General features: G+C 39.6%; 1 protein-coding gene across 9 annotated transcripts in view; it reads right to left on the bottom strand.

The window, feature by feature from the left end:
• BICD1 (BICD cargo adaptor 1) overlaps positions 1–21,946 on the bottom strand; it is a 194,506-nt gene that overhangs the window by 11,559 nt on the left and 161,001 nt on the right. For 4 of the 9 annotated variants that reach the window (XM_032445531.1, XM_032445533.1, XM_032445535.1 and 1 more), the window contains exons 6-7: positions 15,473–15,624; positions 9,978–10,185 (exon numbers count right to left, since the gene is read on the bottom strand). In XM_032445531.1, the coding sequence (XP_032301422.1) occupies positions 9,978–10,185; positions 15,473–15,624 (360 nt within the window). Of the gene's footprint in view, positions 1–8,716; positions 8,908–9,867; positions 10,186–15,472; positions 15,625–21,946 lie in introns of those variants that run through there. The other 5 variants (XM_032445528.1, XM_015866227.1, XM_015866217.2 and 2 more) reach the window with 3 other exon arrangements.

The raw sequence follows: 21,946 nt of genomic DNA, 5'->3' as shown, positions 1-21,946 counted from the left end.
GAATCACTCCTCTCTATTCGAAGGCAAGGAACAAGGAGAACCTCCAAACTCAAAAGACAAATGCAAGTTGCCAAGGAGAATGGGGCAGAAGCTAGTAAAACACATGCCCATCTTGCTGAGTAGAGACTTGTAGAGGTGCTTTCAAACTGCAGTTTGATGAGACACGTCTGTTTATGTCTAGAGGAAAAAAGATAAATCTTCTTTTATATATATGTATATTCATAGTTCATGAAAAAAACATTTAAGCTAATATTTGACGAGCTAGTTTCACTTAATATTCTGCTTTTATAAGAAAACTTTGAACTTCTTCAAGGCCAAAAGGAACTCTCAGTGGTAACAGTTATCACAAACAGCTGATGAGAGAACAGCTATGGTTCACCTTAGGAAAAAGGCATGAACAATGGTACAGGTCAAAGATCAGCAGAGTCTCTCCCTTCTCCTGCTTTCAGGGTCAGTTTGGGTCTGGAAATAACACAGTCACTTTTTCCCTGTACAAAGTTCCAGCTGGGAAGCCTGTCAGCTGCAAAATGAGTGCAGCTCTGGAAGGAGAGGACCCAAGTGGAGTCACCACGTAAAGCTCTGTGCAGAGCCCGGTCAGCTTAATGAACCTCAGCCCTTCTAGAGCAGGATTGACTTGGGTTGTCCAGATCTCAGACCAAAACCAGCAGTGCCAGGGGGCCTTGTCATGATACAGAGATGCTGCCCGACTCTATGAGAACCAGTCCTTTTCTGGCTGCTATAACGCTCCACATAAACAACACCAGTGGTCAGTTAGCTCTTAAACATTTTTCAGTATTCAGATCCCTTGGTTTTTCCCTCAGTTCTACCCTCCCATTAAACTGAAAAGAAGAAAAAAACAAAAAGGATAGTTGATGGATAGTTGATTGTAGATAGATTTATCTACGAGGGATGAGTTTTGACTTACTTCATACTGAATAACACACAGTATGAAATTTGTATACTAAGCCTTACAAAGAAATCTGTATCTTAAACTTACTATTCAGGGAAATTAATGACCTCTGTTACTTGAAGATGTTTCAAGAGCAACAAAAAAAGAATTCTTCCACAACATATTTCCTAGTCTTCTCAGTATTTGATGAATAAATGTTAAGAGTTGTGAGCCTGCTACTGAACTCTCACTTGCAAACTGATCTTCATCTCCTATTACTCCTGTTTGTTCACTGTCTTCCAAAGTAGCCCAGGAATGTCCCTCTGTTTCTACACTCCCAAGCTTCCAACACCTGCTCTTCTTTCCCATTTGCCTTCCAGATTTGGCCAGATAGAATAATCTCAGAATAAACATCACAGAAAGCCACCTGCTAACTGCTTCTCAGAAGTAAGACCATATGACTGAGCTTGTTGGAACAGGCAGGGTATTTAATAGCTATTTTCTTATAACATTTAGAGAAGTGTTATCTAAATGGATAACATGGAGCCCATGGAGCATCATTAACAACTCTGTGCACTAGGTGACAGATTCACACTGACAGACATAGCTTAGTATATCTGTTACTCAGTGGCTTCCTATACTATGTCAGGTGTCTTGGCTATATTCTAGTGAACTCTTTCATCTACGTAACAGTAACAAAATACTTTCCCCTTATCTTGCCTTGCATGACTTCACTTCTACTTTACTTTTAGATCTAAACTATCCCCAGCCTTGAGGGCTGTTTCCACATCCATCCATATGCTGCAATATTGAGATATCAAAGCTATATGCCAGTCTTGCTCTTTACTGGAGCTCATATTAAGAATAGTAATAATAATAGAAGATTTCTTCCTAATCATTAATAGAATCTGTGAGATACATTTATTCTCCAAGTGCAAACTAAGAACATTAAAAGATTTCTTCTTAGCTCTGTAAGTTTTTTCACACTTTTTATATCATGATGAGTTTATGTCATTTTTCAAATGGTTTCTGCAAATGCTTTAAGTAATTCCTCATTAAATCTGTCAGGAAGCTAAATAATGGGTTAGTAAAACAGCAGGAATGGGATGGGTAGAAGCTGAAAGAATACATACATTCGGTTTCTTTTATACACAGTTCATAAAAAGCACATTTAGAAAGATCTGAGGCATCATGAAATACTTATTCACTATCAGACACACATTTCAGAGATTGCAAAAGAGGGGGAAAAAAGGTCTTAAAATAAATCATACTTCAGTCTAAATGATTACCCATTTTTTAAGGAAACTTTAATGTCTATGATATATTTCAGATGGTCACAAATAAATCTAAAGCAAAAATATTTGTAGTATTTTACAGGAAAACAAGGGCCCAAGCCAAAACTTGAAGCTAATGGGAATTGCAGCTTAAATAGGCTTTGGAAGAAACAACACAAGGTACAACTGTAAGTTTTCACAGGTCTAAAAATGCAGGCAGGAAGATATTTATTATTGAAAATACTCATTTTGATTAAAGAATTCTGGTGAACTTACTCCATACATCACAACAATCCAAGGAACTGCTCTATCAGAGAGCTAAAATATGAGTGTGTCTAATTTAAACCGATACTCACTTCTGCTTTGCCTATTTTATGAGATGAGAAGCGCAATATTGAATATTCCTGTATATTTGATGGTAAAAATCAGTAAGTCGTGAAACCACATTAAACCTTGTCATAAAAGAAGATAAAGACAGATGATTTTTGTTATCAACATTTTCAAGAAACTTTAGGTGCTATTTTAGCTAATAGATAACATTGGATTCCAAAGCCCAAAATCTTCACAGAAAGCAAGAAATATCTGGTAATACACCTATAATATAGAATGTATCACCTGCATACCCATTTTGTTAGAAATAACCAGGAGTCTAATAAAGATTTACTGGAGAACTTCAGCAAATTAAGTTAACATTTAATATTCCAGTGAACAATGAGATCATAACTTGGATATAGAAGGAAAAATGTCAACAACCTTTTGATGAAAATATGCGACAGGAAGGCATGGGTTTCACTGCAATCTTTTCGTTTTTTCTTTTTTTCTTCTTCCCCACAAATCTTTTAACAAACAGATCTGGATCTCTATTAAAAGTGGTTTTATTTTGGATCCACTTTTTTATGTGAAGAAAAAATACAAGTAAGAATTCAACTTGACCCATAGAATTGCAGTGAATTCATGACATAGCAGCTAAATTATGTTGAAGTAGCTAAATTATACTGATCAGCATGAAATGATTTTGGTCTCATCTGTGATAACTGGAAAGCTAAGTGAAAGAGAGGAAAAGCATAGAGCAAAAAATCCTGTTCACAGTGGCACCAAGAGGTAAAAGTACATTTTAGCTAGCTGACTTCTTCATCAGTTACAGCCAACTAATGTCCTTGGCAAGGATACTCTTCTTCAAATTCAAAACGGCCTTCACAAGGACAATGTACCATGCTTGAAATGGTATAAACATGGAATGCTCATTAAGCTTTGTTAAATGAGCATATCAGATGCACGACATGGCCCCAAGAGCAAGAAAGTATATACGTATATCTGTATATATGCACTAATAAAACTCATTAAACAATGAACACTTATATACACAGATATGTCATATTTACAAAAGTCACAGAAAATAAAACAATGCAGAACAAAAAGTGGAACACAGGTAATAATGACTGAATTATCCTTTCTGTGCAGAGCATCGTGTTCAGCTAAAAACAAACAAGAAAACCCTCTAACTTTTCAAAACACCTTAAGTCACATAAAATCTGCTTTCTATGGAGAGCAAATGCACGTTATACCAATATTGCATGAGTCTTGCTATAGCTGCTAGTAACCTGCTTGATTATATAAGCTCGGAGATAACTCGAGTAGGAGAAGTAAATAACTACTTTGAAATCTGTTCACAGGATGATCTGATCAATTATAAAGATCTACAAAGCACGCTCCTAACAAAATTCAGGTCTCATCTGATAATGTTCCTCAAACAATTTCTTCCACTATAATTTTTAAATTAAGCCATGCTTTCTTCACTGTTTATATTTCTAACAGACCTACTGTTTCAAAAGTGAAAGAAGTGTAGGTAATTGAAGCAGTATTTACAGTAGCGTGGTTCAGAAATCTCCAAGAAGTGCTGTGATCCTGGTATTGAAGTTCAAAAGCAAAGCTAGAACCTTTTTTTTTTTTTTTTTTGCAAAATATTTCTAAGCAAGAAAAAGAAGCAGACAGATACAGACCTTGAGCTTAAGCCCTACTCACCACATAATGAAAGAAGACACAAATCACTATCTAAAACATCTTCCCCATCCCCCCTGCCTTTCCATTTATGCAAGGTGTGAGGGTCTTCTCTGTGGACAGCTTCCTCAGTTAGTTGAGAGTAGCATCAGCCTGAACCACTCCTGATCATTTTCCCAAACACTGCATCCCAAGTGGGAGGGGAAAGGCAGCTTCATCTCCTACCAAGAGTTTCTACCCATAATATTCTCACTGAACATATTTTCCATATCTTCACACTACTTGAACAATGTAAAAAAGCCAAGACAGAAGCCAAGAATTTTGTCCCATGCGACAACTTCCACAACGCTATTTTAAGAAGCATATAAGAGAAAGTTAAGAGCTTTTGGTTTCAATCTATAGAATATTTCTTAAAAAGCATTTCCTAAACATTACACCTAGAAAGAGCTCAACATATAGTGTGAAGAAATGAAAATAGCAGCAGCAGGTGTTGCCCAGCCCTTCTGGTGGGAGAGGTTACACAACACCTTGCATTTCCTACAACTCCCTGTAAGGACTACCCTACTAAGCAGACCCTTCGCTCCTCGTATTGTTAAGACTGTGCATTCCCAGATTTCTAACTTATCTTTCTTAGGCAAAACCACTACCTGTAAAAGGGCAGTTAACAATGACAACTCTTAACCTCCATGTTTGGATGACTGAGTTTCTTTCATTATTGTTTCCCTTGTCAGCTTTTAGAAACAATTTCTATTTTCAGATGGTGAAAATTAGTTCTTGGATAATCTATTAGCACTGATTAACATACTGTTCTATGGGAATTTCCTTCAGTCTTACACAAATTTAGCTGAGTTTGATGGTAAGAATGCAAACCATTAAGTAAAAACTAGTTATTTGTATCAAATTGTTAATCATATTTGATTTGAATGTAGCAGAGCTACAGCAGAAATTAGTCTTGGATGATTTTCTGTTAAGAATATATATAAGCATTTATATATACTTTTATACTACATACTATGCAGTATATATATTATATACTATAGGAGAAGTGGTGAGCTAAGTGCTTGAGCAGTTGTGTTATTGTATGGCAATCCTTGAGCTGTCTTTATCTTCCACATCAATCTCTTCTAAGGAGAAGTAAACACCATTCTGTAAAACAGCCTTGAAAGACACCTGAAAATCAAGCAAACTTTCAGGTTTAATGTGCTTTGTGGATCGAACAGTTCTCCAAAATTAACTGTTAAAAGCCATTAAAAGTGGTGCTTATTGATTGGCTAAACCAGGTTGTGTCAACAAACACAAGAACTCAGGTGGGCTACAGATTTGAGAGAAATGTGTCACATGTTCTCTTCCTTTCTCTACTTTTATAAGGCAAAACATTTGACTGTATTGGCTCCAGAACTGGAGAATTTTAACTTCAACCTTGAGAATTTCCATCCCAAAGTAATAGAAAAAAAAGGAGTAGTATCAGGGCGCTTATAGTAGTCTTTTTCTCACTTGTTCTTTTCTTGAAGAAGTCAAAAGAATCATATTTCATTTTTCTGAGTGTAAGATAATAGGAAATATCTACTGACTTTGTTTTGAAACCCTATATATGAAAATTTGGAAGGATTTTGAATGCAACTGCAAGGAAAGGTCGTTTTTAATTCAGTTTTAAACAGTGCCAAAAACAGCCTTTGTCTTTATGCCTCAAATTCTTCGGGTAATTGTGAAAAAAGCAATGTGCAAAAGTAGGCTGGAATTCTGTTGGACAAATACAGGCTGGATCTGTCTATCAGAATAATAAAGATTTTGATGTGCAAAAATACATGCTAATAACAGAAGGGAAAAAGAAATGCACAGCAAAACTAAATTCATACCATTCCCTAGAGTATTACCTAGAGGAAACCAAGTGTGATACTTTGGAAATGGATGAGAGATATATTTAGCCACAGTGGTTAGGAGCCATTAATTCAATTAGAAGACCCAGATAAGGTCATACTGCCTCAGCTTGATGTCAGATGGACAAACATGCTGATTAAAAGTTGAGGGCAGTCAAGGGGAGATCAAGTAAGAAATTATTCTCTTGAAAGGCCCTTAGTTTAGCTTCAGTCGTGAGTCTTCAGGGCTTCATGAGTGTTTTCATGCTAGGTCCTTCTTCTGAAGAAAGCAGCATTTTGGATATTGGCCTCCATCAAATGTATTCCCAGCTACAGCCTCTCATTCCTACAGTACTGAGAGCTAATGAAAGGATAGCAAATCACACATATCATGTGGCTGAAATCTTCAGAAGATGGAAATTTTTCATGTCTTTAAAAAACAAAACTGAAAACCAACACATTTAATTTCGGCCTGATTCACTCTTTCTCCACTCCTAGTGTATGAGTTTGGATGTCGTTCTTTTGCCATCTCTGTGATGAAGAAGAATCATAGAATAGCCTGAGTTAGAAGGGACTCATAAAGATCACTGAGTCCAACTCCTGGCTCCACACAGGTCCATTCAAAAATCAGACCATATGTCTGAAAGCACTGTCCAGATGCCTCTTGTACTCCGGCAAGCTCAGTGCCACAGAACACCCACCCAAGAAGATGGGTGTTGTTACATCGCTTGCTTGTTTTACTGCATATATCATCTGGAAAAATAAATTCTCTGTTACAGGCAGGCATTTTAAACATTCCCTAAAGGCAGCAGAACACCTTCTTATACTGTTCCTTACTTTCAGGAAAAAAAAGATAACTAGACAGATCGCATAAAATCCTACTTAGTGTCTTACTCCTTAATAATCTTCCAGGAACTGGCAAGGCTGATGCTGATCCTCAACCTGATTCTGACATAGGCTCTGCTGAGAATGGAATTGGAGTGCTCAGAGAAAAATCACTGGTTTGAACATGTCAGGCTCACCAGGATACCTGGCTAAGACCAAGCCCATTTGATGGAATACATTTTTGACAAATGCATTCAGAAAGCTGACTTTTTAATGATCATAAAGGAAACTGTGACACAAATCAGTAGTGCTGTCTCAAGACTTTATACTTAAAAAGATGTACCTAAGGTGCCAGATGAGACTCTAAACATACATATTTTCTAGGTAATTCTACTTTTCAAGCTGCTTTATCCCTTGGCCTCTGTTACCACAAGAAGTCAGAGACTCTACCAGTGTTTCTCAATCTGTGGACTGTGAATCTGTGATGCTCTGTGAGATATTAGATGGTGGTCCACAAAAATGAGGACATAAATTTAATGCACAAAGACAGTGAGGACCTATAGCTCTGTATTCAAGGATTACATATTTTACTATGTAATGCAGAATGTATATATTTATAACTAACAATTTTGCAGAACAGCTTGTCTTATCTGTTGAGCAGTCTTCTTTTTAAGTCATTGCTTCTTCTAACCACCAAAGAAGATCCAATACAGAGGTCACATCTTTACACAAAGGTCCTCAAGTCCTTGGACTATACACCATTTCTTCTTGGCATGATGGTCTCTTGTAAATTGTACATTAGAAGTACAAATACAACTAGAAGTCTTGTAAAATGTATGGTAGAAGATTGCTATTTGAGGGTCTACTTCCTTCTACTTCCTTGCAAAAGCTCTGTACCTTTTATTTTACAAATTTAAAAGTCTTTGCTTTTTTCCTACCCACCCTTTCTTCAAAGGAGCAAGCTCTTCACTTTACTTATTGCAACACTCCTTAGCAGAAACACTAACTGCAGTTTAACACTTGTCCTTATGAGTGTTACAAGTGTTACTTGCATGGCACTACTCAAAGGTGGTGTGATATTGATGGCACTGAGAAATAAAGTACTCCAGGGGATTGCTCAGCTTTCTGGAATACATATTTACTTCAGCAGAAAGCACTTCATGGATTTTAGCTTTTACATATTCTACTTCTGCTTTTTGTGTATAAGAAATCTCAAAACTCTACATGAAAAAGGTGTGCATGGTTGCAGGCTAAAAGTTCTGCACAGGCACAAAAGAAAAGTAGTTATTGCTTTGTCAGGAGAAAGATGTTATAACCTTTGAAATGGCATTCAGTTTGGATTTCCTTTCTGCGCATTATTCTAAGCAAATACGGTTTGGCAGGAAAGGAAGAGCAAAAGCTTCCTGCAAAGACAACACTTCACAACTCAGTTTATGTAAACTACATCATCTGAGTTTGACATTTCACCTTAGAAAAACCTAATTGAATATTGCAGTGTGAGTAGGAGATGGATGATGCCAGCAACTCCATCATCAGTCCTCATGCCTCTGACTTCTCTATCCTGTTTGGTCTGAGTCTCCTTTGATGACTATCGCCATAGCCGAGCACCACCTAAGCACAGGGGTGCAGCCTCTGTGGATGCCAGCAGGACTGCACCCATGTATTCCACAGTGGGACTTCCCCCACTGCATTTGGAACCAGTTTGGGCCACAGTTGGCAGAATGTCAGCTCCTGCTACAGGTGACACAGGAGAAGACATTTTGCTGTTCAGGTCGCAAGAAGGTACCCAAATTAGATTGCATCTGCAGTGCTGGGAGGGTCCCCTGCTCTGCTAACCACTCAGCACCACATGCACCCAAGGAAAAAATGTTTACCTGGTGTGGCCACGGTTAACCTTTTTTCCTTGCTGAGACGGTGCCCATGGATGAATTCACTCATGGAAGGGGGACCCCTCAGAAGATATGATTCTGTGGAGGCGGGATGAGGGGGGGCTCTTAATAATTTCTGGAGGTAGGTCCCTGAAGTCCTGGGATGGCTCTGATCACAAAGGGAAGGTGAGAATAGTCTTGCAGGAGATCCAAGAAAAAATACATACGGAAACAAAAGAGTTTTACTTTAATTACCTTTCGAAGCCTCACGAATGACAATATTGTGTTAATTTGCTTAATAGGTAAAAAACCAACTACTGTTGCCACCCCGTGTCATTTCCATGGCAGAGCACCTTGCCTGCTCTGGAAATCTTATTAGGGGAGGAGGAGATGAGGTTGATTTGTATCTCAGTATCCCAGAGTTGATACGTACAAGGCTCCCAGAACGTTCTCTTATTTTTGCATTGTGACTAGAACATATAAGGAAAAGGAATGATTGTCTAGGACTTCTCTAGCAGAGTCCTGTTTTGTCTTCAGAACCATGGAGATCCCCACAGCTACAGGGCTTTAGCAGGACAGTCACAAGACAAGATGAGAACTCACTGATTAAACAGCAAAATATTTGCATTAGGCTACGAATGGCAGCCATCCCCCTTCAAAAGGTTGCTCGCTCCTATGCAGAAAAATTGATCAGAGTGAACACATCCATATTTTTTTGCACTGATGAAGAGCAAGTGAGCATCAGAGCTTAACAAAGAGATGCAACTTCTTTTGTGTTAAGCGCTGAAATGCTCAGACAGAACAATTATTTCAGATTTCAGATGCTCATTATGGAAAATCTTAAGGGAAACTTAAGGAAGTGTTGTTAAAAAAAATACATTTACACTAATATTAAAGACACACAAGATGCACTGAGACACCAACAGAATATAATGCAAAACACTGCATTAAGGAGGAAATAACACTGTGAGTAGGTGGACCAGAACCACATGTTGCCAGGCTTTGAATTCCGTATTCATATGTTCCCCACCTCCTTCTCCCCACTCAAAGTATAAAAAAAGAAAAGAAAAGCAAAAATATAATGTTTACAATTCAGTGAACGACTTCAATGAAAGTCTGGACACTGCACTGTACTATAAAGATCGCTGCATGCATACCTTTTCCTCTGAGTGCCACTGCTGACCAGTAAGTTTGGTTGCTGTGGGCCCTGACTATGCAGGAGGAAAGTGTCTATGGTTGGCACGGTGGCTGATGCCTCCTCACTTACTTTAGGGCTGCCGATCTTGCTCTTTCCAAGCTTGCCTTTGCTGCGTCGGGACTGCTCATGGTCGAACTCTAAATCCTCCAGTCGTTGGGTAAGGGCAAGTTTTTGCTGGATAGCCATGCGCAACAGAGAGTTTAGGGTCTTCTTCTCATCCTCTGCAGCTGCCAGCTGCCTTTGCATCTCATCCAGCTGCGTGACGTACTCATCACACCTGGGAAAACAAACAAGGCAGAAATCTGAGGAACTGATCCAAGAACCAGCCCTACAAGTGATCGTAATTCCAGACCTCAGTCTTAGGGACAAATTCAGATCCAAGCTTTTGCTGAACCAAATTCTGGAAGCAGAGAGCCTGAATTCTTGTCCTGCTGAACAAATCTGGACTTGGATCTGAATGCCAATACTTCTGACTCAGAAGTAAAACCTGTGTCTGTAATCATAATCATGACAATATGTTTCTAATCAGTTAACTTAACATCGGATCTCTGAGGCAGATTTTGAAACAAAATGACTTTCCTTATAATTTTGTTAGCATTTAGGATCAAATCCAGTTTAGACCTGCTTTAAACACTGATTAGGAATAGGAAGAGCAAGGCATTTCAGAATGGTCTTAGTGACTTTCTGAAGTGAAATAGTTACAATTCATTAAAATTAGAAACATCTAATCAGCAACAATGGTAGATGTATGCCATCAGTGAAATGGTTCACACATAGCAACGCTGCCTGATCATCAGACATTTGTGGTAATATCTAAGGACTTTTCATATGAAATAATGCAGCTTTCATCAAATCTTCTCCCCACATTACCTTGTGTAAATCTAAACAGCTTCGCTGCATAATTACTGCAACATATTGAATGAGGATTTGACTTTTGTAATTTTAAACTTCTTCTTGGGAAACAGGGTTAAAGCATAAGCAAAACTACACACTTCTCAAATGCACACACGCATGGCACTCTCCTTTTGAATAACGTAGACACTTTAAATGGAAGAATAACGGTCAAGCCAGCCACAGTTTCAACTCTAGTTTTAGAATTACCTTCCTCCTACAGGACATTAGCAAGCATGACTGTATTTAAGCCCTGAGGAAGAGAGATATTTCTAAAACACTGGTTGACTTGAAGTGCACTCGCACATCCAGTCTGTTGCAGGCTGTGAGATATTTACAGATGTCATGGCTGGTGCTGTTGACAGAAACACTAGGATGAAACAAGCATTCTGGAAATTAAATTCATTTGAAACAGGAATTACTATAGTGTCTGAGCTATCAGAGTTTTAAAGATTCATTCCTGTAACCAGATAGATTCTGTGTCAATCTTTCATTCTCTCCTGCTTTCCTCTATTTCAAGAGGACGCTTCTTTTCAAATATGTTTTCTGTTGAGAAATAAAATAAAGAAGTGACATCTGCAACAACACTCGTAGCACTGTGCCACTAGAGGAACAAACTGCCTTGCTTTTGGATGCCTGGAAGCCAATTTTCTTTTTGGAAGAGGACTGTTCTTTTCTCATGCCTCAGGATGTTCTTGTATCTAGAAATCTGCTTTGTAAAACAGCATAACTGAACAATTAATACAACCTCCATGGATATGGATGAAACTGATGCAGACTTAGACAAACCTGATATGAACTCTTAACAAAAACGGCCCTAGAAACCTGGATGAGTTAAACGCTGTTAGCTGGCCTCACACTCAAGATAAAAACAATTCCATAAATACAACATTTTCTAATTGTTCTCATTAAGTGTATGCCCTTTCTAGAAGTCTCCCCATAATAGCAATCCAGCATTCTTGGCAGTTCACTGCAGCGTCTGGGTGGTTCCAGTCATCTGACCTCCACGACTCGAAGTTTCCTATTATTTTGCCCAAACATGTGGGCCATTGTCTCTGTGTCGGTTGCTCGAGAATACATATTTTTTTTGAGAAACAACATTCAGAATGGGTAAACCTAAATCAAACAAGTAAAGGCCATAATTAACTATAGAAACCACTGAATTAACAGCCTGAGATCTCCTTGAAGTCTGCAGCAACAAAGGTTATTCCATGTAGTGGGAGGTAGCTACTGCCTGCAGCTATGGCATTTCCCTGCAACAAAATAATCCCTGCTACGTGCGAGTAAGGGATAAAAATAGAAGTGCTGCCAATTTAAAAAGAAAAAAACTTTACATGTCCATACTGCCTTTTGCCCACATATTTTATAAACATGAGTGCAGTCTCACAGCATACAGAGGAAGAAAAAAGTTAAGAGCTATTAAGAGAAATAACTCCTGACACGTTGCAGAGCACTACAGAGTAGGCAGGGCTCCAGGGCTCTGAATGGGCCTTTTAAAAGAGCCTCAAGAAACAGTGGATGACAGAAATTACATTACATCCTCCTGCACAGAATCAGAGAACAGTCTGGATTGGAACAGATCTTAGATATCATCCCATTCTAACCCCTCTGCCATGGGCAAAGGACACCTCCCACTAGACCAGGGTGCTCAAAGCCCCATCCAGCCTGGCCTTGAACACCTCCAGAGTGGGGTCACCCACATCAGAGCTCTTTCCCAGTTTGTCGCTTGTCCTGTGATGAGTGTAAAATGCAACTGACTAGTAAATATCATTGTTGTCTTGTTGTATGCTGGTCTACTTCTCATGGGCACAGAAGTCAAGATTTCTCCTATTTCTCACTTCCTTTTTCTCAGAAAGGAAGCAGACAAATCCATAAAACTGCTTATTTTGTATAAACTAATACATGAGGAATGCAAATCAAATACTGAGGCGTAATTACCTAGGCGTAATTTAGGTCACATAAATCTTAGCGGAGCTTGAACTAAACCCACAGACAGTGTCAATGACATATCTCTGCTCTACCAACCTAAACATAATTCTCTTTTGCTCATAAATGCTTTCTCCTCCAGGATAGCTGTAGGATCTGTCCATACTTCCTAGTGCTGCTATGGAAGAGACCCCATCAGTGGCCTCTACTGCATGCCCCCAAAACTGTATCACAGGTAAAAAGACATTGACTTTAAAAACTGTCATATTTATGATGCCTGAAAGTGAACTGTTATGGTGTAACATTAGCTGTTCTTCTCAGCTTAGATAAATTGTATTTCTCCAGTTAATTTCACCATCTCAACTTTCTCCAGCATTCCAAGCTTTCCAAATAGATTACAAGAAGGGCTTAGGAAACTGACCCTCCTTCACCTGTAAGTCTGTTGAATTTTTGTGGTTTCAAGATTCAAGAGAAGAGTATGAGGAAAAGGGAGCTTGAACTGCGGACACATCCTTGGCAGCTCTGATGTAAATTTGAAAAGGGATAAAGGCTAATGAAGATAGAAAGAAGAAGCTGTAGAGACCAGGACCACAGAGACTTTGGATTAGGAAACAAACAATCCAGGCAAATAAAAAGATGAAAAGTAGAGGTACAAGTTGGACAGAAGGACTTTAGAGTTGAGGAAGAGCAGAACTGAAGAAAGTACTTAAGGAGTGGACAACTATCAGGGAAAATCACAGAAAAAAACCAGTCATGATCCCCATCTACAGTATATCATGGCTTTCCAAAGCTGGAAATGGATGCTATACCAAATGAAGCACTCAGAATGAGCCAATGATGTGAACAGTTAGATAAATTGATTTTGTTATGAGGGTGAAAATATTGCAGGGTAAGGGAGGTAAAGTAATATTTTATAATATTTTATAGAAAAATCTATAGGATCCCACTGATGCGCAATATTTTTCAGTGAGTGAATAACTTTTCATCACTGCCCCTAGAAAACACTGTGCAGAAATTATGATCTCAAGGGCAGAGATAAATTCCATAGGCTATGCAGTGCGTTTTAGATCACAACTGCATGGAGTTTACAAACAGCGGTAGATAATTTGTGTGAGTTTTCTTTCTACTAATATTAGAAACTATAAAGGGGAAATCGGAAACTCAGCAAGTCACTCAGATTCCCTTTATAGTTTGTAGAAGAGAAACAGAAGTTTCATTGCAGCCTACACACGACATTTAGAATAGGCTTCTAGATGGATGGCACCATTTGAGCTTAATTCTCATGGAAAATATGACACAGTCTCCTGCCACCTTTAGGATAGGAGTGTTCTGTCCAGCAAAAGTGTGACTCTTAAATCTTTCCAAACTTGTTTTATCTTGCAGGTTAATAACTTAGGCTCCACATAAGTCCCTTGCTTGCTTTACACCCAAGACACCATCTCTCTCTTCAGGGCTTAGCAGCCCTCCAGGCAGTCTTACAGAGTTAGTACATTTGTATAACTCCTAGAATAATGAGTTTGTAAATACAGATCAACAAATGTATTTTTAAAACATACACAGAAGTTTGCTTTCCTGAAGGCAATCTCTAGATGTCAATGAAATGAACAGAGCTACCTTGGTTCACTTCACCTGGTGAGTTGGTTCTTCATTTCCATTATGGCACTACACGTACTCTTCCAACGATGAACCTATGATGAATTTGTACACAGCACCAAAGTCATGGCATGCAAATGGCCCCTCCTCCATTTTCCATCTTTCCTAGATGCTGCTGCTACCGTCACTAAGCAACAAAGGACCAAAAAAGGCTGGAAGAGGTGAGATGGCACCTACATACTACAAGAGAGCGCTGTAGAGATACTGGCATGAGGCATGAAGTCTTACTGCTTACAGACTAAAAGCTCAAGCAAGAAATCTGCATTGCATTTAATCATAAGGGGGGGAAAAATCATGACATGAACAGAAAAAATTCCTGAGGTTATTACTGAGGTTACTATTTGTGTGTTAAGAATTTTTTGATGGAATCACTGGATCTTCAAAAGCGAATTATTTGTAGGTGATTTTTACAAAGGAGCTAAAACCAAAGGCTATTCTGAATGTGGTAGAATGAAAGAAGAGAGATGATTAATTACTGCCCTGTTGGGAGGAACTATGCTACAGAAAATAAGTGAAACTTCGATCCTGTGAAGAAGAAGTTAATAAATTGAATAATACAGCTGGAGAAAATAAGAATTCATGCTGGAATGTGAAACTGCAATGGCCTTACAATTATTAGTGCCGGATTACAGCACGGGTTGGTTGATGAAATAGATTTTTCCAGTGGTAAGTAATAAATCTCATGATAATGAAAACATAGGATTCTGAAGATCATCATTATCCGTACGACAGCTTTACATGACCAAATCATGGCATACTTCTGAATATGAGTATCAGCCATATAAATCTACTGTTTGATTTCCACTTAACAAAGCCCTATAAATGCAAATAGACTGGAGATTGATATTGGCATTTTTAACACTTTACTCAAGGTTGCATTGACATTGCTATTCTCCAGTACCACTTGAAAGCCTGCAAGTTTTTCACAGCGTGCACTGTAAGACTCATTCACCTTCACCCAGCAAATCCCTGACCTTGCAGAAAATCATTTCTATTTCTCCTCCTAAGCACCCAACATACACAGCTAAGCCTGCTCCCAATTAGCACACTTACTTTTACATTGTTGAGGCAGATGGTGAAATCACTTCCCTTACCTGGTTGCAAACATCGCTCTCAGGGATGAGAAGGTTGCCGCATCCTCCTTCAAAGCCTTCAGTTCATTTCGTAGTTTGGTCATGGTTTCAGTCACCATAGCTTTTTCATTTTCGTATTTATTCTTCAGATTGGCTAATGCCACTTCAGCTGTCTGAAAACACAGACAAGGACATTTGCTTATCACACAGTTATCTGATAACAGCTAAGATGGTGCCCTTTAATGCTGCCTTTAAGCTGTACTCCAGGTGTGTCCAATCCACAGCCTGTGGCCTGCACATGGCCTGGCCTAGCTCATCCTGTGTTATTTTTTCACTTCATTTAGTGCAGAATAAATTGCACTGCTGAAATTGCATTTCAGCAATTATTTTCCCCTGTTGATCCCGTGAGTTCTCCAGCCACCAGAATGGGAGAGAATTGTAGAACAGCATTATTTTAAAGCAGCAAGGAAGGGAACATGAAATAGATGCTAATGATCAAACAGTTAGAAACCTATTTTAAAGTCAGTTTTCTGGAACTTGCTGGATTTGTCACTAACAACGTCTCTTAACCAAATATTTACGTCTGTGAAAACACAGTAATTCACACTTAGGGAAATGGCAAAGTTTCAGATGGCAAAACTAAAATTTTACCTCTTTTTTTTTTTTCCACAACTGTGTACTCAACAATAAAGTTATCTCCACTTTCACACTACTTTATATTGAGACATCCTTAAAAATCCCCAGCAACTACTTGTAATTGTACAGATATCTGCTGAAAGTCTTCCCATGTAAAAGTTGGAATCCTCCACAACTGATTAAAAAAATAACAAATAAACAAAAAACCAGTAACAACAAAACACTCAGGGATATATTCAAATAAATGTGGCTTTATCATCCCCACTGACATATGCTGTGGTATAATGTATGATGCTCAACACCACCCTGTGCCCTGTCAGGACAAAGCAGAAATCATCAGCTTTCTGCATTTTCAGGCATGAGTAAAAACATACATGTAAATTAACATGGAGAAGAAAGATTAATAATGTTTAATAAAGCTTTTTTAAAAGGAAATGCAGACATAGTGAGTCGAGGGAGTGTTCAAGAAACGCCTGGATGTGGTGCTGAGGAAAATGATTTAGCCTGGAAGTATTGGTAATGGTTGGACTAGATGATCTTCTAGGTCTTTTCCAACCTTGATAATTCTGTGATTCTGTGATTCTGTGAGGGACAAATTCCTACTTAACAAGCATGATTAAATCAGATTTACTCACAAATCTTCAGGTCTCTAATGAGGCAGAAATGATTCATGAGAGCAGAGCTAGGATTTATAGGTCAAACTAAGTTTGGCCCCAAAGCTGGAATTCAAAGGTCTTTGTTATACAAGAGAAATCCAGTGTCCGGTTCTTTATATATGACAGTTCAAATACAGAATTAATGTAGAGATTTTTTTCCTTTCCTTAGGAATGAAAATGACTAAAAGATATGTGTTCTTCCACCTAATGTGAGACTTCTCAAAAAATAAGATTTGTTTAACTGTTTCAGCATTGGGAATACGTATTCCCTGTAAACCCAGTATTTCCACATATCATGGAAACTGTGTGCAAGTACTAGACTGAAATAGTTAAAGGAAATCAGTCCCTTTCCATCTTGAACTTCCAGTTACTCTTCGTAAGCAAAATTCTCTCCCTGTCCTAGTAGAGACTGAAGGGGAAAATATCCTGTACCAGAGAATTTCATGAAGAGCAGTGAAGAATGGATGGCACAAGTTCAGTATCAACAAAGTATACAAAACTAAGAAAAATGTGTTTTTAGTAGGCAAGATAAAGAAAGGGGGAAAAAGCAGAGAGGGATTCTGCTAGAAACCTGAAGCCAGGCAGCCAGGGACAACAAAGCAGAAGGGCATCGCTTTCAAGCAACGCTCATCTCTCACCATCAGTCCTCACAAGAGCTGGTGGGCTTCAGACTATGCACATCTCAGGTTACCCAGAGCTCATCAGTTTGGGACCTGGATGCTGACCAAAGCTGACTGCTATCAGACTCCTCGGCTCTAAGGATGTGAAGTAGCTAAGTCAATCTATATTGGCTAGCTGCCACTGAAAGAATAATTACCCAGCTTTTCCCCAACCATACCTTTTGCACGCCGGATGGTTTTCTTCTCTGCTTGCAGTGAGTTGGTCTGGGGAGCCAAGAAGGCAGAAAATGAGCCTGAGGTACCTCAGAGTCAGGATGTGCAAAAAGGAGCATGGATGAGGAGAAAAAAGGCAATTGGATGCCCTCTTTCAGAGGTACCCAAGCATCTGGTCCCCTCCATTGCACTGCTAGGCATGCCCAGGAACATAGCCAACTGAAGCCACAGCTTCATGTTGTGCTTCTTCCAGCAGCAACTGTAGCAAAAAATTGTTTGCTTTTCCTCACTGCCAATCTCCAAGACTACATCTAATGAATCATGTTGGTTTCCATGCCCTTCCTTATCCTGACAGAATAGAAGCGTGCCCAAATTCAGCTTCCTAAAGGTTGCCTTCAAGAAACCTGTGAACAAACCTCATTTTCTCTATATTCCATATCCTAGGAAGACTCACTCTCATTTACTTTATATAAAGAGTAGAAAAAGCAAACCAAGTGAAAAAAAAATAGCTGCAAAAAGAATATTAACTGCTACAGTGGTAGGTACAAGAAGGGATAACAGCCACCCGCCATTTGAGCGCAGAAATCAAATGTGGTACTCAATCTTTCCACCAGCCTCACTGGACAAAATCCACTGCACAATGTCTGTATGACATCTGAGCTTTTGTGTATGGATCAGATATTGCATATCCGGGGTAATTCAATTATGTCTTCTGAACTTTACAGGTATCTCAGTTATGGAAGCTGCAAGCATCACAGTTACTGTCAATACAAACGTGAAGGTCTTGCTGACTCAGCTCCTTCCCATGCAACTATTTACTTGCAAAAACATCCAATCATTTTTCAACTGGAATTTAAATTAAATTTCTCTCATAGGCAGCTCTGCTTTCTGTATGTTGTTAGAGACCAAAATCAAAACCACAATTGAACTAGTCCCAAAAGGTATTATATAATTAATTTCATATTACTTTACAATTTATTCTCCTTGTTAATGCTAAAGCTACTTGGGTTTGCTCCACTAAACTGGTGCTGACATAGCAATTATGGCTACAAATAGACACATACATCACGACGAAATAAAGCAAGCAAGCCAACAAGATGTTGTGACTTCCTATCTCGAACTGTTGATTTGTTTAATAATCAATTTCCTAGGCCTTAAGTTTGCAGAGTCCTATAGCAAATCTCAGCTTCTTTTCCGGGTTACAGTGTTCGCTGTCTTCTACTTCTGGCCCAGCCTAACACTAAAATGTTGATTTGAAAATGTTTTGAAAGAAAACATAGCTAGAATAAAAAGACTTTAGAATTAGATATTGCCAAATGAGTTGAGCTAGGCAATGGGTTGTCAGGTACAAACATTTACTGCATGCTGTTAAGGATTTAAAAGCTCTGACTGCACTGCCACACTGCTGGGCCCACTGAAACAGAAGGAGAAAGAGAGAGCCCTTCAGTGCTTTCCTGCAACTGGGTAACTTACTGTGAAGAGAAGTGAACACAGCTCAGGTTCGTTGCTTTTTTCTTCTGCTGAACCATGTGTCTCTGTACCTAGATAACACAGGATGGCAGCACGCAGCAACGTAGCATATGGCTGGGAAAGCTGTTCATTTAGGTGATGCCGCAATACTTGAGGTGGTCACCAGATGGCACCAATGCTTCCCTGATTAAGGGTGTGAGTTCGTTATCGATAAACACCTCCGAATACAAGATCCAGGGCTCTGCTGCTGATCTCCCCATCCAGATCTGAACGGTGGAACGCTCTAGGAAGACACTGCCATTTTTCAGTGTATTTGATTGTGCTCATTTTGCTTTCTGGCATTATTCAAACCAGAAAATCACCTCAATATCCTTGCTGGTTGCACTACCAGCACAATCACAGCTCTTTGTGGCAGCATTTCCACAAAGCAGGCCAGGAGCTGAGCTGGCACCTGTGGCAGCTGGGACACAGAATCACAGAATCACAGAATGACCCGGGTTGGAAGGGACCTCAAGGATCATTTGGTGGCCCTGCCAGGCAGACCCCCCTGCCTGGCAGGGCCACCAAACATACACCTTTACTAGATCAGGTTGCCCAGGGCCCCATCCAACCTGGTCTTGAACACTTCCAAGGACAAGAGGGGACACATCCAGCTGCTCAGCTCAATGCCCCCACCAGAGCCCCCAGTGCTCCTCTGAGCACTTGCAGTGCCTCAGAGCACAACATACAGCATGAAAAGACACAACTGCATGAAAACATCAGCTTCACTGGCCTTGTTTAGCTTGTAGAAGAAAAGGAGGAGTCTTCCAGCACTTGAAGGGATTTTATGAGAGGGAAGGAAACTGACTTTTTATACAGTCTAATAATGAAAGGGTAAGGGAGAATGGCTTTAAACTAAAAAGGGGAACGTTCAGGTTAGATGTTAAGAAGAAATTCTGTACTTAGAGGGCAGTGAGGCCCTGGCACAGCTGCCCAGGGAGCTGTAGATGCCCCATCCCTGGAGATGCTCAGGGCCAGGCTGGATGGGACCCTGGGCAGCCCAAGCTGCTGGGTGGTAGCCCTGCCAATGGCAGGGGGTTGGGGCTGGGTGGGCTTTAAGGTCCCTTCCAACCCAAACCATTTCATGATTCTACGATGCTCTTTTGTGGCTTTAGAGAAAATGCAAAAACCCGAACCAGATGTCCTCTGTAGGCTCATCTAAACAGAACAAACTGAGGAAAAATATTCCCAACCATTTGTGCTTAAAAGCTTTGTTTTGGAGGGAGGAACTCAAGGGAATTAATCTTGACTCACATTTCCTGAATATGAGATGTGCTTTGGGTTCTTGGGACACATCAGCAGAGGCTGGTAGCACTGCTACAACACAGCAGAACTGTGAGAGGTAGATTATGGTTTTGCAGTGAAGTACCTCTGGTATGTGATGTAGGCCTTTGCTGTGGGTCCAACATTTCCTGTATGTAGTGTTGGCTTTTACTGAACCTCTCATGAAGCAGTGAAGCAGTCAGGTGAGTCGTTTCTCTTCCACTAGTTCAGTGAGCACTGACAGGGGTAGATCGTTTTTCTTCCACCAGTGGGGAGTTTTGACATGGGTAGGATCGAGTAGAGGAACAAGATAAGACAGGTGTGCAGGGAGGAGGGAGAGCCAAGTACAGGACAGAGTGAACGTGCTCTAAGAAACATTGCCCTCCTGTTTCATGGTACAGTACATCAAAAACAACAGGTCGGTAACCGCTTTATGTGGAAATATATCAGAGCAACAGCGATGGGGAGATCGTGAGCCTGAGACGCTCAACCAGTGAGTGAGCACCAGGAGTTTAGCGTTGGGTTTAATGGATATAATGGGATGGATCTCACTGACTGGCCTGCAATTTCTCCCCTACCAACAGTAATGATAATAAAAAACACTATAAAGAGAGTAGGACTTAGCAACATTCTTTTCTAGTATCACTAAATAAGTGATAGCTCTATGCTAATGAAAAAAGTCTTTAATTTGGAACCTAAAGCCACATACTTCAATTACATCTTAATTACATGGAAAATCCTCCTATAATTGCTCAGGGTTATTATTGCTTTGCTAGGCATGGTACTTGATTAATTGAATTAATGTTTAATGTGTTGTGTTGCAGAGAGGGAGGAAATGCTATAAAAGACTCAACATACATTGAAATATAGCTGCAATTTAAAAATCCCCAGTACTGAGAAATGAAGTTGCAGATCCAAACATCAATTACATTTGAATCTTAACTTCAGATTACCTGACTATTGGAAATTTTAACACAGAAATCCTATCACTGTCATTGGAAAATGGGATCCCACTCCATTAGCCAGCACTTGTGCCCCCATGTGGTGACCACAGCACTTTCAAAGATGGGAAAAGCCCTGGGCGACTGTCCTTGCAGCCTCTTACATTCAGACTTAATTTGGAGCATAAGGGGACTAACTGTAGTAAATACAATTTCATGCTTACACACAACTTCTAAATTGCTTGCAGACCTGGAATCTATTAATCACATCAATGCAAAAAAGTTATAAGAATAAAACATAAATCTTTCTAAAAATTGCCAGCGACCTGTAAAGAAAATTACTCTGCATTTCACCCTGTGTTTTATCACAGAAATGTCCAGCTTCTGTTCAGTCCAAAGTGACCGCTCACTCTTTCACATCTGCCATTCTCCTCCTGAGGTGTGCTTTAGCTTTGCAATATTTGTTTGAAATGCCCTTAAATTTGCTGGTGGGCATTCAAGATTTGTGGGCCTGTTGAGTGCTATAGAGAAGAACAGGTGCTAGAAAACACAGAGCTGAAAAGCTTAGGGGTGTTAGGGCAGAAAGGCCTTCCCTCACTGTGATACAGTGAAAGGCTCGGTAACCTGTGAGTGAAACCTCTCCTCCAAAAATTTCTT

The sequence above is a fragment of the Coturnix japonica genome, chromosome 1, assembly GCF_001577835.2.
Source record: "Coturnix japonica isolate 7356 chromosome 1, Coturnix japonica 2.1, whole genome shotgun sequence".
NCBI lineage: Eukaryota > Metazoa > Chordata > Aves > Galliformes > Phasianidae > Coturnix > Coturnix japonica.
Note: the sequence above shows the minus strand (reverse complement) of the source record. Positions and strands in the feature narration are given on the sequence as shown.